Source organism: Coregonus lavaretus, assembly GCF_964263955.1.
Source record: "Coregonus lavaretus genome assembly, chromosome: 13".
In the NCBI taxonomy this organism is placed as follows: Eukaryota; Metazoa; Chordata; class Actinopteri; order Salmoniformes; family Salmonidae; genus Coregonus; species Coregonus lavaretus.
In genome coordinates, this window is record NC_140000.1 from 38,367,800 (window position 1) to 38,392,470 (window position 24,671).

Consider the following 24,671-nt stretch of genomic DNA (forward strand, 5'->3'; position numbering starts at 1 on the left):
TAGAGCACGGCGCTTGTAACGCCAAGGTAGTGGGTTCGATCCCCGGGACCACCCATACACAAAAATGTATGCACGCATGACTGTAAGTCGCTTTGGATAAAAGCGTCTGCTAAATGGCATATTATATTATATTATTATATTATATTATATTATATATTATATAATATTAAAGGACAGTATGGTGCTCTATGCTGATTACTTGGGACTCAACCTCACTTGGGATTTGAACGCACAACCTCTTGGTTGATAACTACCTGAAGTTTGTGCTGCGCCACCAGGTCTGTGGACATAAAGGAGATTGGCTATACATACACTGAGTATACCAAACATTAGGAACACCTTCACCTGTTCAGTCTATGTCATGGAAAGAGCATGTGTTCATAATGTTTTGTACACTCAGTGTATATTGATCTGGACATTTCCATAAAAGGACCCATAAGCACCAACATGTGAAGTTCATAGGAGCATGTCAAATTGGGTGTCAAATGAAAGCTAAGAGTCAATATTTTTTTTGAAATTAAGGCATATTTACATTTTTCAACCATTTCCCTTACTAAAATGTTGGAATAAGCATACAGATGGAAAATGGGTCTTAGAAAACATCTAGCAGAAAAAGTATTTAAAGGTATTAGAAATACATAACACAATAATGTTGAAGACCCCTGCCAACTAATATTAACACATATTTAGTTTGGGATACATTTTCCTGCCTTCTGTAAGGTTAAGAAACATTATTTTGAGCAGGGAGGATAATGACAGTTCACAGAAGTAACAAGTAAAGGTAGACCTATCAATTCTTAATGTTTTGTATATGAAAAATATGTTGCACTTTGCCTAAAGTATATTGAACAACTTGGTGTTATTTCTATAAAATGAAAGTATGCTGCTGTATTCGGATTTCAATTAGTGTAAAGAAATATTGTATAATTTTGTACTGTGACCACACTTGGGACTCAACTTTAACTGGGATTTGAATTTATAACCTCTTGGTCGCTAGCAACCTGAAATGTCCGGCTACATGTCCTGCTACATCACCAGTTCTATGAGCCTGAAAGAGATATGGCCACAGATTTATTGGCAAGAATACATTTCTGGACTTTGCTAACACCTGCCCAGAATAAAGTGATTAATTGTCCAATTATCACCACCAACGTAACATCAATGTAAAACTAGCAGTGCTCAAGGATGTTTGATATAGAGCATACTTAAATGCTTAGAGATTTGAACTTGCAACCTTGAGTGCATCAATGTTTCTGCAGTGACACCACGTCCATACGTATTGCTTGGAATATGTATTAACACAATCTCAAAGAATAAGGGTATGGTAGGGTACAGTGTTGTTCCCTGGGGTACAAAACACTCCAAAGTAAACTTCACAGGTACACATATGACTTCACATGGTACAGTTCAGTACCTTTTATAGGTATAATGGGACTTTTTTTTCACCCAATATTTTGAATATAAGGTACGATCATCACTGTGCTTTGATAGATGGGGGCAATGTACTGTGGGGCTCATTTCAAAATATGTGTGTTTGTGGCAACCGCCAGTATAAGTTTAAGCGTTTGATGGTTATGCCAATGCAAGTTGAGCACCTCCTTTGGCATTGTCTGTTCTGTAAACTTTGTAAGAGAATGTGTCGGTAATGAGCTGCACTGTAAAGAGGGTAGGGTGCATTTTCCAGTAACTTAATGGAAACTTGTTGCCAGAATTTGCTGTAAATTTGTCATTTCTTAACTGAAAACCATTTGTCAGTAAATTATTGTAATCCTGCCTGTAACCTGCCTGTACAGGTTACCTGTAATGTACAGGTACATTACAGGCAGTAATTCTCTGTAACCTACTGTGCCTTCACTGACCCTTCTGTTGACAACATGCGCATCACTTGCTGATTGGCAGCATACTGTAGTAGTGCCAGCCTGTCAGAATATTGCAGGCATGGCTTTCAACTAGCTCTTTTTGGTCTCCCATGAGAGGGAATGTCATCCCAGTTAATGTGGTCTATTGTATTCTGTTCATAAACTCTAAACTTCTACACTGTTCGTTTCCCAGTCTTGTTAAAGGCTGACATAAGTGCATGTGATGCCAAAGAGCCATACAATATTTCATTTTTAGCTAGTCACCATGTCATTGTAATACTCACTTTCCTACCAGACCATCAGGTCAGTGAGTGTGACAAATTAGCTACAGAAAGTTACTGTGAATCTTACAATAACCCACTTGCAGCTAGTTGACAGTAAGTTATTGAAAATTAAACTTTCTATGAACCAGTTGCCATTATGCTACAGGAAAGGCACAGTAACCTCTTAACAATGCATTTCTTGATTGTTAGCCGTTCTCACGCAGAACTGACAGTGTCAAAAGAGGTGCTCAACCAACATCAACTTAAAGATAAACCACTTAAACTGGTACAACATTTCCACTGATGGTTGGCACAAATACAACATATGGCCCCAAATATGCTAATGATCCCCCGACAGCACATTGCCCCACCTACATTTCAAATTGCAGTAATGATTGTACCTTATATTGAATATATTGGGTAATATATATTTTTTGTATTATACTAGATTATCCGCACATTTACCCTTAAAGGTACCGACCAGTATAATGTGTAACTCTGAAGGTACCTTAAGTGTACCTTTTGATATTTTTGTAAATCAGGGAACCACATCATACCGTAACCATACTCTTATTTTTGAGAGTGTGTGGTTAAATGTTCTAGGTAACAAGTAAGTTACCAAGCACTGCTGAGACATTCATTCACTCCAGACCAAAAGTTTGCAAGTTCAAACCCCCAGAGCATTTATGCACACTTAATGTCAAGTGTCCCTGAGCACTGCTACTTTTTTGTTGGTGTTGTCAGATAATCGCACAATTATTGACTTGATTCTGTGCAACTTTTAGCAGTGCAGAAATGTATTCTTGCCAATAAATCTGTGGCCGATTTCTGTCATGGCCACAGACCTCATGGCATAGCAGGGAATTCAGGTTCATATGTGACAATGTGTTTACATGTGCAAGTGAAATTTCACACTTGAAATAATTTGCAAATGTATTTTTGGAACACTTCACATGAGATCATGTTTTCACGTGTTTACATGTTGTCATCACATTAGACCATATTAGGATGTTTGTAAGCTGTTCTCAAGACATTTGTTTTACCAGTCGTCAGGACGTCACGTGATGGTCCCAAACCGTCTACATTTTAGTCATTTAGCAGACGCTCTTATCCAGAGCGACCTACAGTTAGTGAGTGCATACAATTTCATACTGGCCCCCGAAACGAACCCACAAACCTGACGTAGCAAGCGCTACGCTCTACCAACTGAGCTACAGGGGATTTATAAATAAAGCAATGAAAAGGTATGGTGGTTTTAACGTAAGTGGTACGCTGTTCAGCTAAATATGTTTTAGGATTTGAACTCACAATCTTTGGATTTGAGGTGTGCTGCTCTTTCTACTGCGCCACAAAATCTATAGCGTTGATATACACATTCATTACCTGTAGGCCTACACTTTGCAAAAGAGTGCTATGCGCACTGCTATTTTAGTTATCAGTTCATCGGAGTATTTTCACATTATTGATTTAATTGACGTATTTCAGTAATTTCAGCGTTTTATGTGTAGTGTGCCAAAACACGATTTCACGTGAAATCGTGATTTTCTATATGTGAAATAGTGTGGTTTTTCTGTAAGGGATTGCATTGTGCAAGCAATATTATGTGTTATGTTGCACTGTGGTATTCTATGTGTGGTTAATAAATATATGTATTTGTCTAATAATAATAATAATAATAATAATAATAATTGATTGGATTTATATAACGCTTTTCCCAGATGCTCGAAATGCATTACGTTATGTTAAGTTATGAGCCAGAGATGGAGGGAGAGAAGGAAGCTAGATTTGAATTCACGACCTCAGGGAATTGAGACGAAAGCTTTAGCGCTACTGGAGCCATGGTATTGAACATAATAATAATATATGCAAATTGGCAGACGCTTTTATCCAAAGCGATTTACAGCAGTGGTCCGTGCATTTTCGTATGGGTAGTACCAGTCTTGTACATTTTTTCAGCTTCAGACTTTTCATTATTTTTCATTAAAATAAAACCAGACACTGAATCAAAAGCAAACATCTCTTTATTGTTTCTAGCTTCATGAACAGCAAACAGTGACCGTGACAGCAGCACATTTCCATAGTAATTTGCATGTACACTGATAACAAGAACAACAACAAAACAATCCTCCATCATCGTCTGGCGTCTCAGTCCTGGAGACTTCATCCTGCCAGTTCTCATTACCTCCTGACCGCCTTGGCCTTGCCTCTGCCTTTGGCACTGTGAAACCACAAAGAGTGGACCAGTCAAACACCTCTGTCACTGTTTCTATCTGACCAGTAGGTGGCGTTATTATATTGACATACTTAGGAATAATACATTTACTTATACTAGGAGCTAAAAGTGATAAGCTCCACTAGGAGCTAAAAGGAATACTAAAAGCGATTATTATGCTAATGTAGGTGAATACATATGACCAACAAAATATTTTAAATATCGAGGACATGTATAGGGCGGACAATCAAAGGTTCTACCAGCAACATCTTCAGCAAATCTATCCTAAACATTTTCTGTGATGATTACAGCACCAAAGAGGAAGAGTAGTTTTGAAAGAATGAGTCAGAGATAGATAGATTGATGTATGAAAGAGGGGAGAGGGGGGATTGGAATGGAAACAGAGCCAGTTCTGTGTGAGTTGTCATGCATGACAGGATGAAAGGGAACACAGAACTTTCACACACAGGACCGAGGGTTAGTAAAGGACGAGGATGAATGAATGAATGACATGGCGATCGTGTCCTATCTTCAGCGGTCTTACCGTGATGTTCTCTTAGGGACAAATCCTAACTTTCATTTTTTCTTAGTTTCCCATTGACATCAATGCATGACTAAGTGAACATTTGACTGAATTGGAAGTTAGAATTTCACCCATAATGCACCATTTAAATCTATAATTGATCATAGGTTATCAATCTATCATTCCTAAAGCCTGACATATGAGTTAGAAAGCTGTAGCCAGCCAATACCTGTATGTAAAATTGAACTTACCGTCAGAAAACAGTGAGACTTCAGACAGTGGACAGGACTCAACCCAGACATCTTGGATTCTGTCCTTTACTTTTACTTACAGACTTTTTTCCAGAGGTCATTTTTTGGAGGCATTATAGTACATACTGTATGCACTGCAATACATACGACTTAACTAAATTCCTTAGCCTACAGAGACTATAATCTACTGTCAGTTTTGATGATGACACAATGTTCTGGAGCCAATAGTAGGCTGTTGAGTAGGATCACGATCTTCCCAGACTATCTGGGTCTATTCTAGATGAATGGAGAGGGATGGATGGAATGGAAGGAGCCACTCAAAAGACTGGTCAAATTAGGATGCAGCACTATGATCCTAATGTTTTCTCCCAGGTTGGATCATATGCTCCGAGCTAGTTCTCTTCAAGCAGGATCATGTGACTTTAAAAGGCCTTGGGGTTAAGACGGGGCGGAACAGTGAATGGGTGAGTGACAATGGATGTATCTCAATAGTCTAAAGTATCTCCTTCTCATTGTCTCCTGTCCTTCATCTGCACTGATGAAAAAAAGCAGGAAAGGTTGCTTTCACCTATCCTGTGTCTTCAGATTAAATCAAATCAAATCAAAATGTATTTGCCATATGCGCCAAATACAACAGGTGTAGACCTTACAGTGAAATGCTTACTTACAAGCCCTTAACCAACAATGCAGTTTTAAGAAAAAAAGTGTTAAGTAAAAAATAGATAAGTAAAAAATAATTAAAGAGCAGCAGTAAAATAAAAATAACAGTGGGAAGGCTATACAGTGCCTTGCAAAACTATTCATCCCCCTTGGCGTTTTTCCTATTTTGTTGCATTACAACCTGTAATTTAAATTGATTTTTATTTGGATTTCATGTAATGGACATACACAAAATAGTCCAAAAATTCTAAAAAATAAATAACGGAAAAATGGTGCGTGCATATGTATTCACCCCCTTTGCTATGAAGCCCCTAAATAAGATCTGGTGCAGCCAATTACCTTCAGAAGTCACATAATTAGTTAAATAAAGTCCACCTGTGTGCAATCTAAGTGTCACATGATCTGTCACATGATCTCAGTATATATACGCCTGTTCTGAAAGGCCCCAGAGTCTGCAACACCACTTAGTAAGGGGCACCACCAAGCAAGTGGCACCATGAAGACCAAGGAGCTCTCCAAACAGGTCAGGGACAAAGTTGTGGAGAAGTACAGATCAGGGTTGGGTTATAAAAAAATATCTGAAACTTTGAACATCCCACGGAGCACCATAAAATCAATTTTCCTTAAATGGGAAGAACATGGCACCACAACAAACCTGCCAAGAAAGGGCCGCCCACCAAAACGCACGGTCTAGGCAAGGAGGGCATTAATCAGAGAGGCAACAAAGAGACCAAAGATAACCCTGAAGGAGCTGCAAAGATTGGAGTATCTGTCCATAGGACCACTTTAAGCCGTACACTCCACAGAGCTGGGCTTTACGGAAGAGTGGCCAGAAAAATGTGGGTAGAGTTAAAGTGACTATGCATAGATAATAAACAGAGTAGCAGCAGCAAATAGTCCGGGTAGCCATGACTCGCTGTTCAGGAGTCTTATGGCTTTGGGTTAGAAGCTGCTAAGAAGCATTTTGGACCTAGACTTGGTGCTCCGGTACTGCTTGCCGTGCAGTAGCAGAGAGAACTAGGGTGGCTGGAGTCTTTGACAATTGTTAGGGCCTTCCTCTGACACCGCCTGGTATAGAGGTCCTGGATGGCAGGAAGCTTGGCCCCAGTGACGTACTGGGCCGTACGCACTACCCTCTGTAGTGCCTTGCAGTCAGAGGCCGAGCAGTTGCTATACCAGGCGGTGATGCAACCAGTCAGGATGCTCTCGATGGTGCAGCTGTAGACATTTTTGAGGATCTGAGGACCCATACCAAATCTTTTCAGTCTCCTGAGGGTGAATAGGCTTTGTCGTGCCCTCTTCACGACTGTCTTGGTGTGTTTGGACCATGATAGTTTGTTGGTGATGTGGACACCAAGGAACTTGAAGCTCTCAACCTGTTCCACTACAACCTCTCTTTTTTTTCCTGTAGTCCACAATCATCTCCTTTGTCTTGATCACGTTGAGGGAGAGGTTGTTATCCTGGCACCACACGGCCAGGTCTCTGACCTCCTCCCTATAGGCTGTCTCATCGTTGTCAGTGATCAGGCATACCACTGTTGTGTCATCGGCAAACTTCATGATGGTGTTGGAGTCGTGCTGGCCATGCAGTCATTGGTGAACAGGGAGTACAGGAGGGGACTGAGCACGCACCCCTGAGGGGCCCCCGTGTTGAGGATCAGCGTGGCAGATGTGTTGTTACCTACCTTTACCACCTGGGGGCGGCCCGTCAGGAAGTCCAGGATCCAGTTGCAGAGGGAGGTATTTAGTCCCAGGGTCCATAGTTTAGTGATGAGCTTTGAGGGCACTATGTGTTGAACGCTGAGCTGTAGTCAGTGAATAGCATTCTCACGTAGGTGTTCCTTTTGTCCAGGTGGGAAAGGGCAGTGTGGAGTGCAATAGAGATTGCATCATCTGTGGATCTGTTGAGGCGGTATGCAAATTGGAGTGGGTCTAGGGTTTCTGGGATAATGTTGTTGATGTGAGCCATGACCAGCCTTTCAAAGCACTTCATGGCTACAGATGTCAGTGCTACGGGTCGGTAGTCATTTAGGCAGGTTATCTTAGTGTTCTGGGGAACAGGGACTATGGTGGTCTGCTTGAAACATGTTGGTATTACAGACTCAGTCAGGGACATGTTGAAAATGTCAGTGAAGACACTTGCCAGTTGGTCAGCGCATGCTCGGAGTACACGTCCTGGTAATCCGTCTGGCCCTGCGGCCTTGTGAATGTTGACCTGCTTAAAAGTCTTACTCACATCGGCTACGGAGAGCGTGATCACATAGTCATCCGGAACAGCTGATGCTCTCAATCATGCTTCAGTGTTGCTTGCCTCGAAGCGAGCATAGAAGGGATTTAGCTCGACTGGTAGGCTCGTGTCACTGGGCAGCTCGCGGCTGTATTTCCCTTTGTAGTCAGTAATAGTTTGCAAGCCCTGCCACATCCGACGAGCATCGGAGCCGGTGTAGTATGATTAAATCTTAGTCCTGTATTGACTCTTTGCCTGTTTGATGGTTCGTCGGAGAGCATAGCAGGATTTATTGTAAGCGTCCGGGTTGGGCTCCCGAGTGGCGCAGCGGTCTAAGGCACTGCATCTCAGTGCTTGAGGCGTCACTACAGATCCCCTGGTTCGATTCCAGGCTGTATCACAACTGGCCGTGATTGGGAGTCCCATAGGGCGGCGCACAATTGGCCCAGCATCGTCCGGGTTTGGCCGGTGTAGGCCGTCATTGTAAATAAGAATTTGTTCTTAACTGACTTGCCTAGTTAAATAAAGGTAAAATAAAATAAAAATAAAATGAGGCCTGCTCCCTGAAAGTGGCAGCTCTACCCTTTAGCTCAGTGCGGATGTTGCCTGTAATCCATGGCTTCTGGTTGGGGTATGTACGTACGGTCACTGTGGGGACGACGTCATCGATGCACTTATTGATGAAGCCAGTGACTGATGTGGTGTAATCCTGGAACATATTCCAGTCTGTGCTAGCAAAACAGTCCTGTAGCTTAGCATCTGCGTCATTTGACCACTTCCTTATTAACCGAGTCACTGGTGCGTCCTGCTTTAGTTTTTGCATATAAGCAGGAATCAGGAGGATAGAATTATGGTCAGATTTGCCAAATGGAGGGCGAGGGAGAGCTTTGTATGCGTCTCTGTGTGTGGAGTAAAGGTGGTCTAGAGTTTATTTTCCTCTGGTTGCACATTTAACATGCTGGTAGAAATGAGGTAGAACGGATTTAAGTTTCCCTGCATTAAAGTCCCCGGCCACTAGGAGCGCTACCTCTGGATGAGCGTTTTCTTGTTTACTTATGGCCTTATACAGCTCACTGAGTGCAATCTTGGTGCCAGCATCGGTTTGTGGTGGTAAATAGACAGCTATGAAAAATATAGAAGAAAACTCTCTTGGTAAATAGTGTGGTCTACAGCTTATCATGAGATACTCTACCTCAGGCGAGCAAAATTTAGAGACTTCCTTAGTATTAGATTTTATGCACCAGCTGTTGATTACAATATACACAGACCGCCACCCCTTGTCTTACCGGAGTCAGCCGTTCTATCCTGCCGATGTAGCGTATATCCCGCCAGCTGTATGTTATCCATGTCGTCGTTCAGCCACGACTCGGTGAAACATAAGATATTGCAGTTGTTAATGTCCCGTTGATAGGATATTCTTGATCTTAGGTCGTCCATTTTGTTTTCCAATGATTGTACGTTGGCTAATAGGGTTGATGGAAGAGGCAGATTACTAGCTCGGCGTCGGATCCTTACAAGGCACCCTGACCTACGTCCACGATTTCTCCGTCTCTTTCTCATGCGAATGACAGGGATTTGGGCCTTGTCGGGTGTCTGTAGAATATCCTTAGTGTCCGACTCGTTGAAGAAAAAATCTTCGTCCAATACGAAGTGAGTAATCGCTGTCCTGATATCCAGAAGCTCTTTTTGGTCATAAGAGACGATGGCAGAAACATTACGTACAAAATAAATTACAAATAAAAAACACACATAATAGCACAATTGGTTAGAGGGCCATAAAACGGCAGCCATCTCCTCCGGCGCCATTTGTTATGAAGGAGAGGAGACGAAGAGAGGAAGGCACTTTTGAGACACACTCCCCTGAATGTTCCCAACTGCAAATGTCTTGATAGTATTCCAACACTTGGCTTTATTTAATGTTTTCTTTTAATGAGTAGCCCTAATTATAATTTGGATGGTTGGTTTAGGCCCCCCAGGCTCTTTTAAATAGAGAGAAACTGACCAGTGTGGCTCTGGGTACTTACCTCTGGTGGTCCTGGACACGGGCCAGAAGCTGATTGATCTGTGAAGGGACACACAGTGGAGTCTGCCTAAGCACTGAGACAACACACTGACTGACACCTGTAGGGAAACCTGGGATCCTGCAGTTTGGAGTCATGGCCTGGCTGCACTACCACCTGTCTGAGGAGTGTGTGGTTCACCTGTGGTTCACCTGTGGTCGAAAGCATTCACCTGTGGTCCACCACCTGACCTGACCCAGTCGCCCGGTTGCGCTTACCTGAGCCCCGAGTGTAAAATAAAAAACGCTCACTCTGACAACAACGACTGACAGCGGACTACACAACAGTGAGGTTGATGCCTCCACAGCCGATTACTCACAACTTCTGCTGCTCATTGATTCGGGTCTGGAGAACATTCATCTGGAAGCAAGTCAGAGTTTTAGACAGGTGCGCTTCTCGTAGGGTGTCCTCTTAGGCAGTAGGATTAACACTACCAGTTTCAAAATAGGGGATGTGGCTTGTTAAGCATGTATATGTTTAAACCGCTTTGTATTTCATGAGTGTAAGTTACTCTCAGTGAAATAGACTGCATTTACAGCATGTAAAGGGACACATGTAATGCTTTGGTATACAGCACAGGCGGCTGGTGGCACCTTAATTGGGTAGGACGGGCACATAGGAATGGCTGGAATGGAATAAATGGAATGGTATCAAACACGTGGTTTCCATGTGTTTGATACCATTCATTTTACATTTACATTTTTGTCATTTAGCAGACGCTCTTATCCAGAGAGACTTACACAGTTAGTGCATTCATTTTAAGATCGGTGAGACAACCCTATCACCCTATGTCCTCAATTCACTCCCATTATTTATTATGAGCTGTCCTCCCCTCACCAGCCTCCTGTGGTATGCTGTCATTGGATGACAGAGGAGATGATAAGGAGTTCAGAGGAGATGATATGGAGATCATGACACATGAAAAAGACCCAGACCCATTTGAAGTAAAACATCACAATCTTGTAATCTTCACCGTACTACACTGTCATGTCATATGCACGACCAGTGATCTTGTTTTTACCCTGTGGATCACAATGCACAGTACAGCCATGGGTTTTGTCACCATAGCTTGGACCTGAGTGAGAACACTTACGTCGTATTTCTGTTTCTTCAGTTTCTCACTGAGGTCGAACTTCTCCGCCTCCAACTCCATCATCCACTGCCAAAGCTCATTGGCCTTCTCCCTGCAGGATGACAACCAATGGGAAGCCAGAGTTCAGTCAGCGCATGAGGTTCTACTTTTGGTCTCTCCTTCACAGGAGACTTTCTTAGCAACTATATGTATTTATCTGTATTTAATGTTTTCTTCGATATATAAACATGTACAGTAGATCATTTCAACAATGAAATAGAGCTTTCAGGTGTGTCCGAAATGATACCCTATACCCTAAACAGTGCGTTACTTTTGACAAGAGCCCGGGTGCCATTTGAGACGCAGCCAAAGACACTTGAGTATTTCGGGGTAATGAAATATATCATACTTGAGTTTGTCCTCGTTGAGATGGTCGATGATCAGAGCCTTCCTTCTGTCAGCCAGAATCTTCTTCTTCTTTTCCCTCTCAGTCTGCTTCTTGGCTCCCTTCTTGCCCTCTTGCTGTGGATGGACATCACCACAGCACAGTGAGAGGGCGTGCAAGTGTCAAGATAACCACTAGGTGGCAGCAAATCAGATGCGAATGTTGTAATCATGAGAGAGAGCGAGTGTGTGTGTGTGGAACTAGCGCTAACCTTCTGTTGGATGCCACCGTACGTGTGAGTCATGTTAGTGAGGGCCTTCTTCTTCTTAGCGTCGTCATCGTGCTTCTTACGCTGTTCATCTTGCTCCCTCCGCTCTTTCTCTTCCTGAAACGGGGAGCGACAGAAGGTTAAAGAAGAGAAGAAAACAACTTGGGCCACAGTTGGCCTTGACATCACAATTGAAACATGGATTAATGAGAGACTCACGGCTAGACGGGCCTGCCTCTCTTTCTCTTGTTCAGCACGAATCCTCTGCTGCTCTGCCCTCTCGGTACGACGCTTCTCCTGCACACAAACACACACACACACACACACACACACACACACACACACACACACACACACACACACACACACACACACACACACAGTTACAGTCTGTGACAGATAAGATATCCAACCTGATTCATCTGTGTACCTCAAGACTATGTTGGCACACTGAACCTGGGCTTTAGCTATGGGAGCCAACCAGAACGTCAGGTCTGCACTGTCACTCATTACGTGTGCAGTTCACCAACACGTCCATGTAGTGTTCCAGCAGTGTGTGTGTGTGAGCTCCAGCAGTGCTACAGTAGAGGACTTACGATCCTGTTGACGAGACTGATGAGCTCATCTTCATCTTTCTTCCTCTGGACGAAGTGAGACTCAATCAGAGAGGTCAGCTCAGCCATGTCCTTCTCCTGACGCTTCCTGTGCAGGTCCTGTAACACACATGCACGCACGCACACACACACACAGAGTGATTAGTGTGTTGGGCACTCTTATTGCTATATTCAGATAATCTAGCTGGTAGGATTGCATCACTCACGTCAAAATCGACTTTACCATCTCCCTCTGGTAGCTTTGGAGGAGCAACATTTGGCATAAAACTCCTGAAAAACATTAGATATGATTCCATCAAATACTCTCCATTCAATTACTTTGATTCAGTGACACGGCAAACCACAAGAGAAAGTTCTTGGCTGAAATAGAATCAAACACTTACTTTGGTTTGGCTTTGGAATCTGTAAGTCACAACAGAAAAGGCTATTATATTTAATTCAAAGTAGAAATAAGAAGTGATCAAATTCAATAATTGTTTTTCTAAATCCGATTAGTAAAAATCTAAATGTTTTGAAATGTCTCAACCAAATTTGTAAAAATCCAAAGGTTTGAAAAGTATTTTAAAACATAAATGGCTTTGAAAATGTTTCAACAGACGTTTTTCAAAACCTTTCAAAACGAAATCTAATTGTACCTTCAGTATGGTCTGTTGTTTTATAGCAAAAATAATAAATATCTTATTTTAGACTGAAACACCTGACTCGAAGAGTGATTTTCGGATATTCTCTATAGAATACACACAGAGAACTTGACAACTAGACCTAGAACTGGTTACAGAGAACAAGACTAGATCTAGAACTATAGTTACAAAGAACTAGACAATGCTCACCTTGAGTCTCTCCACCGGCTGTTGGTGAAAAACACAGAAAAGAAGGGATGATTACACACACAGAGCTTTCAACACAAGATTAATACATTTACAGTAAATTATGGTAACACATTGGATTATTACGGCAGGATATTTCAGTGGTAGGCCTTATCTATTGAAACCTGCTGTATGAAATGGTGTATTATGCAACCAAAACCAATGCATTATCACATAGTGATGGCTCAATGTTCTGACAGGCAGCGGAATGGTATGAAACACAAAGTATTAGCTACTAGGGAATACAAAATAACATTCACAGCAGACTGTTACAGTCTATAGTTATAGACCTACACTTCATGCATTCTGTACAAGACAACAACGTATAACAGGTACCTTCTGTTGGTGTTTCTATGTGAGGGACATGAGAATGATTCATTTAGTAGTCAATAGACTGAATTGTTGATCAGTAAAGTGTGAGAATATGACATTGTAAAGCACATGCTGTAAAGGTCTATTGATATTGAATCAGTACACAATAATCAGTAATTGGGTTATCAATATGATACGTTTGTTAGCTGGGTATGCTAAAGTGGCACAAATGGTACCAGTGAAAGGTGTGCTATTTAAGCAATAAGGCCCGAGGGGTGTAGTATATGGCCAATATACCACGGCTAAGGGCTGTTCTTATGCACGACGCAATGCGGAGTGCCTGGACACAGCCCTTAGCTGTGGTATATTGGCCATATATCACAAACCCCCGAGGTGCCTTATTGCTATTATAAACTGGTTACCAACGTAATTAGAGCAGTAAAAATAAATGTTTTGTCATACCCGTGGTATACATCTGATACACCACGGCTGTCAGCCAATCAGCACTCAGGGCTCGAACCACCCAGTTTATAATACAGCTCTTAACATGGATACATCTGGGATATCAAATGCAGCTCAAACTAAGTGAATATGAAGCCAAGAAAAGCGTTACGTTCTACTACTGCGGGGGGCGGCTCTGTTATAAAAGCATCATCAGACTGATTAGCAAAGAAGCATGAAGCGAATAATAGAATATGAGCTGATGTATGTATTTGTAAGATGAAGCCAAGAAAAGCTTTACCTTCTACAACAGGTGGGGGCTCTGTTGCAAGGACACATGAACGAATCAATAAAGCATGAAGCAAATAATTACGAAAATTAATGCGCAAAAATATCTTGTTGCGGCTTTGACAGCACCTGTGGGCCAGATTAGCTGCATGCTGCTGTTGTACCTACTTAATACATTATGCTACTATTGCAGATAGAAGGCTACAGTATAATCCATGCAGGGGAAAACTTTGTAATGTAGAGGCAAAATATAAATATTACCTTCTACTGTAGTGGACTCTTTTGTAAGGATTAAAGAACGAGGAGTGGATCAGTTGAGTGTACAAATATGAGGTAAAGAAAAATAATATATATTATAATATATTTAATAATACAAATAAGTCAGTCCGTGTTGTGAAGATAAGTATGTATGTTGCATTAATATAATGCCGATCGCTCATGTGTCTTAGATTACTTCACTGGCATTAATGAATGTGTACTATTAGCACAAATGTACATCTATACTAGAAATGAAAGACTATGGTAAAGCAAAACAAGTCTTTACCTTCTACTTCTGGTTCTGGTTCTGGTTCTGGTTCTATGGTGAAGATACAATATTAGTATGTGAATAAAGCTTGAAGCAAACAAGACAGAACCAAAACAAACATATTCCACAACATAATGCCAAACTACTGTTGGTAAAATAATAACACCGGTAGACTTTTACTCTAAACACTTATCACTGGCAAGACTGAAAATAAAAGTCTAATCATGATCTTGTAGCTAGGGTACATCCTAATATGCAGCAATGACATTTAATGTTAAAAGCAAGAAAGCATTACCTGGTTCTACCTCTGGTGTGGGCTCTATGGTAATGGCAGGGAAGGATTAGTAAGTGGATCAATTATTATTGTTCAATAATAATAATAATGTGCAAAAACAAGAAGCATATCAAGCCATGACATGGTTTACCTACAACTGCAGATCAAATCATATCAAATCAAATGTTATTTGTCACATACACGTGTTTAGCAGATGTTATAGTGGGTGTAGCGAAATGCTTGTGCTTCTAGCTCCGACAGTGCAGTAATATCTAACAAGTAATATCTAACAATTTCACAACATATACCCAATACTCACAAAACTAGTAAGGAATGGAGTGTAAGAATATATACATATATGGACAAGCACTGACAGAGCGGCATGGACTAAGATACAGTAGAATATTATAGAATAGAATGCAGTATATACATATGAGATGAGTAGTGCAAGATATGTAAACATTATTAAAGTGACTAGTGTTCCATTTCTTAAAGTGGCCAGTGATTTCAATAGGCAGCAGCAGCCTCTAATGCAGCGGCAGGATCTGTGGTAAAGTCATATCGTTGATTAGTGAATTTGCAATGAGTGAAGCAAATAACTTAAAAAGGGATAGTTCAGCATTATTACATATTTAGATATACTGTAGATAAGTCACTTAACTATCACTTTAATAAAGATGAATACTTTTTTGGTAGTAAGCCAATAATATAATAATAATAATAATAATAATAATAATAGCCAAGAAAAGCTTTACCTTCTACAGATTCTGTGGCATGTTCTGTTATAGCTAAAAGCATAGGATTGTTTAGTGTCAGCCACTGTTAGGCTAAGGCAGAGTCAATAAGGCAGACAGAAATACAGCCTTTTCTCTGATTATGAAGCAAATATGATTTTGCAGCTCCGTGAGGAGAGATATTATGTACGTTATACATTACAGAATAGCTGCTAAACAATTGCTTTCTACTTGATTGACCACAAAAACACTGTACACATACCAAAACATTTTTCTAAATGTTTCTAAATGTAAGATATTTGGGTACAGTATATAACTTCTATGTGGGTTATATTACATGTATATTAGCATGCAGAATCTATACATATGAAGCATTGAAAAGCATTATCTTCCTCTGCAGGAGCAGCCTCTATTGTAAGGACATCAGAAATATTAATAAAGCTTAAAGCACATTGTTTTGATCATAATTAATACAGCCAAAATCCTTAATTCAGCATTAACTATAGGAATACTGTATGTCATCTGAAATGAAGGTACCAGTGACTAGAGCCAAAATGTTACAATGCATTCTATGAAACTAGTATATATGACATAGGAATATAGATTATTTCAACCCTGAAGAAAACGGAATCTCTAGCTGTATAATATACATATCTTGATAATACTATTATTAATGGAACAGTATACATGCAGTTCACAGCACATGGGAAGCATTACCTTCCTCTGCTGGGACTTCAACCTCGACTGATGAGTGGACAGAGGATTGATTAGTGGTTCAATATAAGGCAATGAGTTGGTAGAAGTTGGCCCTAACCACTGACCTAGGGTCAGATATTGTTTAAGGATAATAATGATTATGATTTAGAATTGGGGTTGGGTGATCTGAACCTAGATCTGTAGTCAGGGCCACTTCTACGATAAGATCAAGGCAAAATGTTTATTACACCATCAAACTGGTATGAAACTATTTTTCATACATAACGATCGGATTGGATCAAGTTGTTTGAATCTGATTCAGTATCAGTATGATTTCCATACGGTACATACAAACCTTTCATGCAACTTTTGTCAGAACATTGAAAACCATTCTAGAGTGAACAACACATTCTGTTTATGGAATGGAGAGTGCATGGTGTAATATCTGTTTAGCTATTGGATGGAATATGGAGTCGGACACATGAAAAGGGTATAAGTCTCATACACATGGATTGGATGTCCATGTAAGCATATACCATAAAGACAGAAGGGGAGGAAACCAGTATACAAATGATATGCATATTCCACATTTTTATCTTGACAGACAAATGTAGACATAGCATGTGAAATTTCACATAAAAAAAATATATAATTTAACGTATATTTTGATCAGGTACACGAAGCATGCTTTTTTAAATTCATGGATAATTGTTTAAGCAATAATGATTGGTCTATATCAGGCCTTGACAATGTCACAAGAAGCACAATAGACTTGCTACAGTATATCTATCATGCACTCAAACAAACAATGTCTAAGTAATGCACCAAGCCATACAAAGCTTTTACCTTCCTCTGTGGGGGTTTCTGTGACTGCGCAGACATAGGTTAAGACATAGGTTAAGACATAGGTTAAGTTAGCTCAGCAATGTATTTGCAATATAGCTAATATAGTCAATCTTAGCAATATATGTGCAATTGAGTGTACAAAACATTAAGAACACCGTCCTAATATTGAGTTACACCCCCCTTTGCCCTCAGAACAGCCTCAATTCGTCAGGGCATGGACTCTACAAGGTGTCGAAAGCGTTCCACAGGGATGCTGGCCCATGTCGACTCCAATGCTTCCCATAGTTGTGTCAAGTTGGCTGGATGTCCTTTGGGTGGTGGACCATTCTTGATACACATGGGAAACTGTTGAGCGTGAAAATCCCAGCAGCGTTGCAGTTCTTGACACTCTCAAACCGGTGCGCCTGGCACCTACTACCTTACCCCGTTCAAAGGCATTTTAATATTTTGTCTTGCCCATTCACCCTCTGAATTCACTCCTCCCCTTTATCTACACTGAGTCTCCTCCCCTTTATCTACACTGATTGAAGTGGATTTAACAGGTGACATCAATAAGGGATCGTAGGTTTCACCTGGATTTACTTGGTCTGTTCCTAATGTTTTGTACACTCAGTGTATAGCGGCTTTAAGCATATTTAGTTTAGCCAAAAAGTAATAATCAATTCTCAAATTCTTACTGTACCTTCCTCCCTGAAAAGAAAACAAACAAAAACATGAGACATTTTGTTGAAAGGCGTTGTTTCGAATAACATTTTAATTACTAAATACACTGTAGTGTCGGCTATAGTTGATTAAGTTTCTGAGATGACAAAGATAAATGGGCTATACGTACTCATTTTCTTCGTCTGCCATGTTTAGATTGGATTACCTGGACATGAGAGACAAGAGTACAGATGTTTTCTGTTTCACACAAATAAGCACGGGGAGAAGGAATATAGTGGTGAAATGACTGGGGCATGGCTGGATCGCAGAAATACTAGATTTAAGATTGAGCCATTTTAATCTTTCCTCCCCACACAAATCTGTGTCTAAAATGGCACCCTATTCCTGATATAGTGCACTACTTTTGACCAGGGCTCTAGTGCACTATATCAGGAATAGGGACCATTTTAAACACACCCTAGTGACATTTTCATCTGTGGCACATAGAGATACACAGTACAGTAATATCTGATGTGTTTGAGTTTAATGTCTGTATGTGGAGTTCTTTCACCACTGGCACTGGCTGCCCTGAGGCCCTCAGCTCTAAACAGCTCCAAGACTAATCCTCAGCCATTTCCTCTTGGCATGGAGGGTCTCTCCTCTCTGCTTTATGGGCAGGATAACCTGATGTCTGGATAACACACTAACCATTACACTGGGACTGGGACTGCAATGGACACTTTGAGGGCCACATTTAATCATTTTTGCACCAGGCAGTAAAAGGCACTGTTACTTTCAAATACTTTATTTATAGATTTCCAGTTTAAGGCAAACAGAAAACAGTAAATTAAATGTTTTTATTTAATTTTTTACAACCACTGCCCTGCCATCCCAATTGTAAATCAGTGCACTATAAATGTGTTTAGTCCCTTCTAGAAATAGCAGGTGAACACTTTGCACAGGTGCTAAGGAATAGCAGATATCTCCCAGGTATGTACTGTCACTTTATTTAAACTCCAACTTATTATTTCAAGCTGACAGCCTTGTCATACCACATATGGTGCATTTTAGGGATAACCTGAAGGTTATCATTACTTTACAGACAGGAACAGATTCATGAGGTTATATAGTTCTTTATTTAACTAACAAATGTCAGAATGCTATTGTGTGGATTAATCATTTGAGATGACATCTTTTCGTTGAAAGATAAATCATCAGATCATAAAACTAGTGTCACTCCGTTGATATACAAAGGGGGTATTTTTAACAATAATAAAGCACAGTTCATCAGCAGGTGTTAGGTGCTCTTCCAGACAACGAAGTTGGTTGAGCTTAATGAGTGCCTGCATGCTCGTACTCACACACACACAGTAAATCAATGAATAACATGCAAGTCAATGCCAGCTATTTTGGAAAACAGGGTTTGGCCAGCCATCTAACGCTCTACATACAACACCCATCAACTCGACAGCTTTTAGCAATGTTCATTACATTTCCAAGGTGATCCCATTATAAAACTATCTATCAGAGGAGATGGGAGTCAATCGTAACATTGACCATATTTGCAATGAAGGTGAAACTGAAGCAACGCTAGAGGGCTGGATTAGAAAACCATTACTGTCCTCACCTCACTCATCCCTCCCTCCCTCCTTCCTGACCTCCCCCCTTTTCTATCCCTCCCTGTGCCCATCCTCTGACCTTACATGTCAATTCATGATAAGTGAAGTGTATTTGGGACACACTCCTATGCATAACATACATTTGGACTGAAGTAGCTAGCCTATAGTGTATTTCTTTAACACAGACGTCAACTCAGTTGAGGACATAGTGTCCCAGTCTGACTCCCAAATGGTTACAACAGAGAACTCTAGCTAAGAGACATGTGAAGGAGAATATAGACCATCTGTTTAAAGAGCTGTCTCAAAATGTATTAACTGAAATCCACCAAGAATTCACAGGCGATGAGACTTGTTTCTCTGTGGAATTAAATGTGTTTCTCTTTAATATGTGTGGTCGGTACTGGGCCTGGCTCGAGCGCTGGAATAACATGGTCTGACAGTGGCAGGAATGTTGCGGGTGCAACTTTCAGCATTAACCAGCATTAAGTCAAAGCCCAAAGCATGCTAACACCCAGTTCCCCCTACAGAGGACTAGCTTAGCGCCCACTGACTGTCTGTCTCTGTCCAGTCTGGGCCATGAGAAGCAAATCAAACAAATGGAAAGAAACAGAATCCATAAACTTTTCTCTCTGGCATTGCCTGAAATGTATTAGTTCAGCGTTTGTGAATGCAAAAAATATGATATGGTCCCTCTTGCCCAGAGAACATTTATTCCACCTCCCTAGTGCCCAGATTGACATGGGTAAGAAACAGGGGTCCAGCCCCAGAGCAGGCATTCATTCATGCATGCATCCCAGTAAAGTGTTACCGTTACAGTCAAGTCAGGGGTCACATTCAATAGCCTTACCTCCAAACCTCACGGGAAAGAGAGATGGTAAAGTAGTGCTGGACCGGTCTTATTCTTTGAGATCCAGAAACAGACAACTTCAATGAGACTCCAAGGCTCACATAATACAGCCCTGCCACCCATGTGACCACCTCTTATCTCTGATTGGCTAGGGTAGTGAAGTCTATTGTTAGAGATAGAGGAAGCCTAATATATATCTCAACCATTAAACAAGTAACAATGACTTAACCGTGGCTGATCTAATAGAGCCATAGTCATGTAATGTCATACTCACACAGACTATTAACATTAATTTGGTTCTGAGTTCCAAGATAGGTAGAGGTAAAACTGTCTATGCAGCCAATGATATAGTGAGTTCAGTGTTAGAAAGGAAGAGAAAATAAACTGGACAAATTGGAACAATTTATATATCTTTATTGCTGTTGTTGAGTCAACGGTACAAATATTTCATAACATTCATTCTGTAGGAAACTACCCACTACTATAACAACATTTTATCCGAAACTAGAGATAGTGTGCCTTGCATAGTTAACTCTACACAATAAATGAGGGTGTTTGAAATAAAATTAAAATTAAAATTAAAACGGACAAAAAAGCTAATTACCAAAATATGAAATAACAGCAATGTAAAATAATGTTATATATTTTGGTCAGACTCCATTGCTTGTATTTCTAAGGAGTCATGGAATGTGATTGTCAAGGTTTTTCACAGAACAATCTTACAATGCCCCTGCCAACCTTTATTTAATACCCATATTATCAAAGCATGTCATGCAAAATGAATTAATGAAATGTGAAACATATATCCTTAATAATGAAACAGTAAAAAAAGAAAGAAACAGCTGAAGTCATATTGAGTTGCCAAAGTGTAAGGTACAGTTTATTCGGTGCCTGCAATAACAAAGCCTTGAGACCATTGTATGTAAAGTGTTTGTGCTGTAAACACGATCTTACATACCACAATGAAACCTTTAAGAAATCTCAAACCCAGAAAAAGTGTCAAGCGCTATTGTTATCTGGAGTTAAAATCTGTCTTCTGTTGACTGATTCAATCCTCTATCATTGTCAATATCTAAATGTGCACTTTCCCTTCTTTCAGAGTCCTATAGTTAGTACATCAGACTTGGGCTTAAATGGCAAGGTGACATATGGCTTAAACTGATGCTGTCTCAAGGTACAGGCACAGTGTATAAATGTGTCTCTGGTCTGCCATGCTCAGACAACCTCATGGACAAAGTGGAGGTCCTTAACCTCCTAAATAGAAGCCATTGGAGCATGTACGTGAATAAGCACGGCGGTGTGCTTAGTGGTGTGGAATGTTTTGGGTCAGAGATGAGGATGTAACTCTAAGTACACCTGCTACGTTCTGGATTGTTTGAAAGTTTAACAAAGTGAATTAGAGATTCAAACAGCAGGTACAAAAGCTACAAAAACAGCCAAGACAGAGAAAATAATGACAAAACACGTAAAAAACATAAATAAATTGAAACAAGGATAATAAACGTTATAATGGCCGTCTTACTATACAACTTTCCTTTAGTTGCTTGCACTGCCTTTCATTGCCTCTTGTCGGTTGGTAGTCAATTAATTTTAGAGTACAAAAGCTAAACAAATCTTGAGTATAAAGCTGTAATACAGTATAATATTCATAACGACATGTACTTATGTGCTAACATATATTAACTCAGACCATTGTTGCACTATTGGTAAGACAAAAAAAGTGAAATAAGCAAAATCTACGGAGTGCTTTATAATCTCTCTCCTGAACTGGTGAACATGAATAAAATAGCGATGTGTGAAGCTTTGCTTTAAATATAAATAAAAAAGAAGTGAGATGGACGACATGGACGACATGGTTGATATCTCTCTTTGGAACACGGACATGATTGTGGAACTGGAAACCTCACAAAAACTATTTCTCTACTATATAAAAACTACACATGTACTGTAGAACGCATGGGAAATACATCTAATTTAAATTTATTTATTTTCTTCTGCAAGTTTTTGCTTATATAAAATATAAAACAAATCACCTTATCATAAAATATCCAAATTTCACAGCATATTCTTTTGTTTGTTTGTTGAGAAAGTAAATGAAAGTAAATCGTTGTGCAAAGGCACTACACTGTAATGTTACGAGATGGTGGCTGTTCATTTCAGTACAGTGCTTATTAAATAAAATCTCCTTTTTCTCTCCATTCCTTGGGTTCCCTCAGGGTGGTGCTCATATTTTTTGGTATAATACGCATAGAAAAGGAAGAGTCTTGGATTGTCTTGGTCCTCACCAGCCTTCAGAAGTTATTTGTATCATTCGTGTCCCATACCTGCTGAGGGACAGAGACAAGTCTATCAGAGCTACAGTCAAAATCTAAGGGTTGAATACTCTAACCTCTAAACTACAGTACCAGTCAAAAGTTTGGACACACCTACTCATTCCAGTGGTTTTCTTTATTTTTTACTATTTTCTACATTGTAGAATAATAGTGAAGACATCAAAACTATGAAATAACACATATGGAATCATGTAGTAACCAAAAAAGTGTTAAACAAATCAAAATATATTTTATATTTGAGATTCTTCAAATAGCCACCCTTTGCCTTGATGACAGCTTTGCACATTCTTGGCATTATCTCAACCAGCTACATGAAGTAGTCACCTGGAATCAGAGCATATGAGCGGAGTGGAGCGGGAGCGAGCGTGGAGCGTGAGCGGACGGATTTTGAACAGAGCGCAGAGCGGCATTTTTAAAAGGACGGAGCGTCGCCCTATGTCCCGCTCCAATTTCGATCGCTCACACCACAAGTCTGAAGCATGCTCAAGCCTGACCCAGAATCCATCTGTTTAATTTAATTTGTGTCGTCCATGAATTTGTATTTTATAGAGCGAGAGGAGCAGCAGCAGCAACAAGAGAAAAGAGTTGAGGAATTCAAAAGTTTATTCACTGCACGCAAAGGCCCAACCATAACAAGGGAGAGAAAAAGAGAGCTGGATGTAGCATTTTTTGAAATGATTTTCATGGACTATGAACCGCTGAGTAAAGGAGAACGCGAAGGGATGCAACACTTCGCCAGCGCAGCTCAACCGGGCTACACTCCCCCAAGAAACTATGATAAATCAGTACTTTACTTTGTCAAATTTACATCTGAGATGCCCCATTCACATGCTTCAGCTGGCGATCAAAAACGCCGTTAACAAGCACGACAACATTAATAGGCTGTTAGTGAAAGTCGGGCACCTGGTGAAAAGTATACGCAAGAGCACAGAGGAAACCGACCAATTAGGTGTCCGCCCCACAAATGCCTGCGCCATTCGATGGAGCAGCCAGCTGCGGATGATTCAGTCGTTCATCCGGTTGTTCCAAAAAGACCCGTTATGGTAAAACAAACTCAAGTCTAATGTTGCTAACATCACCCTGAATCAAGTACGGCAGCTGACGCACCTTGTCAGTGTGCTGACACCACTAGCAGACCTCACAGACAAAATGCAGAAGGAGCTGGGGAACCTGGGGATGATCCTCCCTGCTGTCACAGAAATCAAATCCCTGCTCACCGATTACACTCACGCTGCACTTCCAATGGGCATCGCTGCTTTTGCAGAAACATTGGCAAACAACGTGTCAATTCGCTATGGAATATACTATACTGATTAACATCTCATTTTAGCGTCAGTGTTAGATCCCCGTTTCAAGACAGAATGGATAATCCGAGATTAGTCTGTATGCAACAAATTCGGGGAGATAAAGTAAGGCTGTGGTTTAAGCTAAAAGTGAAATACATGCAGATTTTGTTCCTTTTTTGGAGTGAGCGGGGGGCGATTTGAGTGGAGCGCGATGCAAACTGCGTTGAGCGCTGAGTGATAATGAGCGGACTGGCCTGATGTGGCTTTGAGCGGGGGGAGCGGAGGGGTGAACAGCTCCGTGAGCGAGGAGCTGAGATTCTCACCGCTCCACTCCGCTCATATGCTCTGCCTGGAATGCATTTCAATTAACAGGTGTGCCTTCTTAAAAGTTAATTTGTGGAATTTCTTTCCTTCTTAATGCGTTTGAGCCAATCAGTTGTGTTGTGACAAGATAGGGGGGGGGGGGGGGGGGTATACAGAAGATAGCCCTATTTGGTAAAAGACCAAGTCCATATTATGGCAAGAACAGCTCAAATAAGCAAAGAGAAATGACAGTCCATCATTACT

General features: G+C 40.7%; 2 protein-coding genes across 11 annotated transcripts in view; both read right to left on the minus strand.

Annotated features, from left to right (window-relative positions):
* Positions 1 to 1,040: 1,040 nt before the first annotated feature.
* Positions 1,041 to 12,792, minus strand: LOC311140030 (troponin T, cardiac muscle-like; the record flags this gene model as incomplete). Its single annotated transcript, XM_084175000.1, has 9 exons — positions 12,778 to 12,792; positions 12,601 to 12,664; positions 12,377 to 12,493; positions 12,000 to 12,077; positions 11,784 to 11,897; positions 11,537 to 11,649; positions 11,149 to 11,239; positions 4,244 to 4,340; positions 1,041 to 1,048 (listed from the first exon to the last, which is right to left on the minus strand). Exons 2-9 carry the CDS (start codon positions 12,655 to 12,657, stop codon positions 1,041 to 1,043), a joined length of 675 nt encoding a protein of 224 aa, XP_084031126.1. The 5' UTR covers positions 12,658 to 12,664; positions 12,778 to 12,792.
* Positions 12,793 to 20,882: 8,090 nt separating this feature from the next.
* cald1a (caldesmon 1a) overlaps positions 20,883 to 24,671 on the minus strand; it is a 63,677-nt gene continuing 59,888 nt past the window's right edge. For 5 of the 10 annotated variants that reach the window (XR_014614170.1, XR_014614171.1, XM_084175810.1 and 2 more), the window contains one exon: positions 20,883 to 22,809. Coding sequence is in view for 7 of the 10 variants with exons in the window: in XM_084175810.1 (XP_084031936.1) it covers positions 22,793 to 22,809 (17 nt within the window). In the remaining 3 variants the exon portion in view is untranslated. Of the gene's footprint in view, positions 22,813 to 24,671 lie in introns of all 10 variants that reach the window. The other 5 variants (XM_084175807.1, XM_084175806.1, XM_084175808.1 and 2 more) reach the window with 3 other exon arrangements.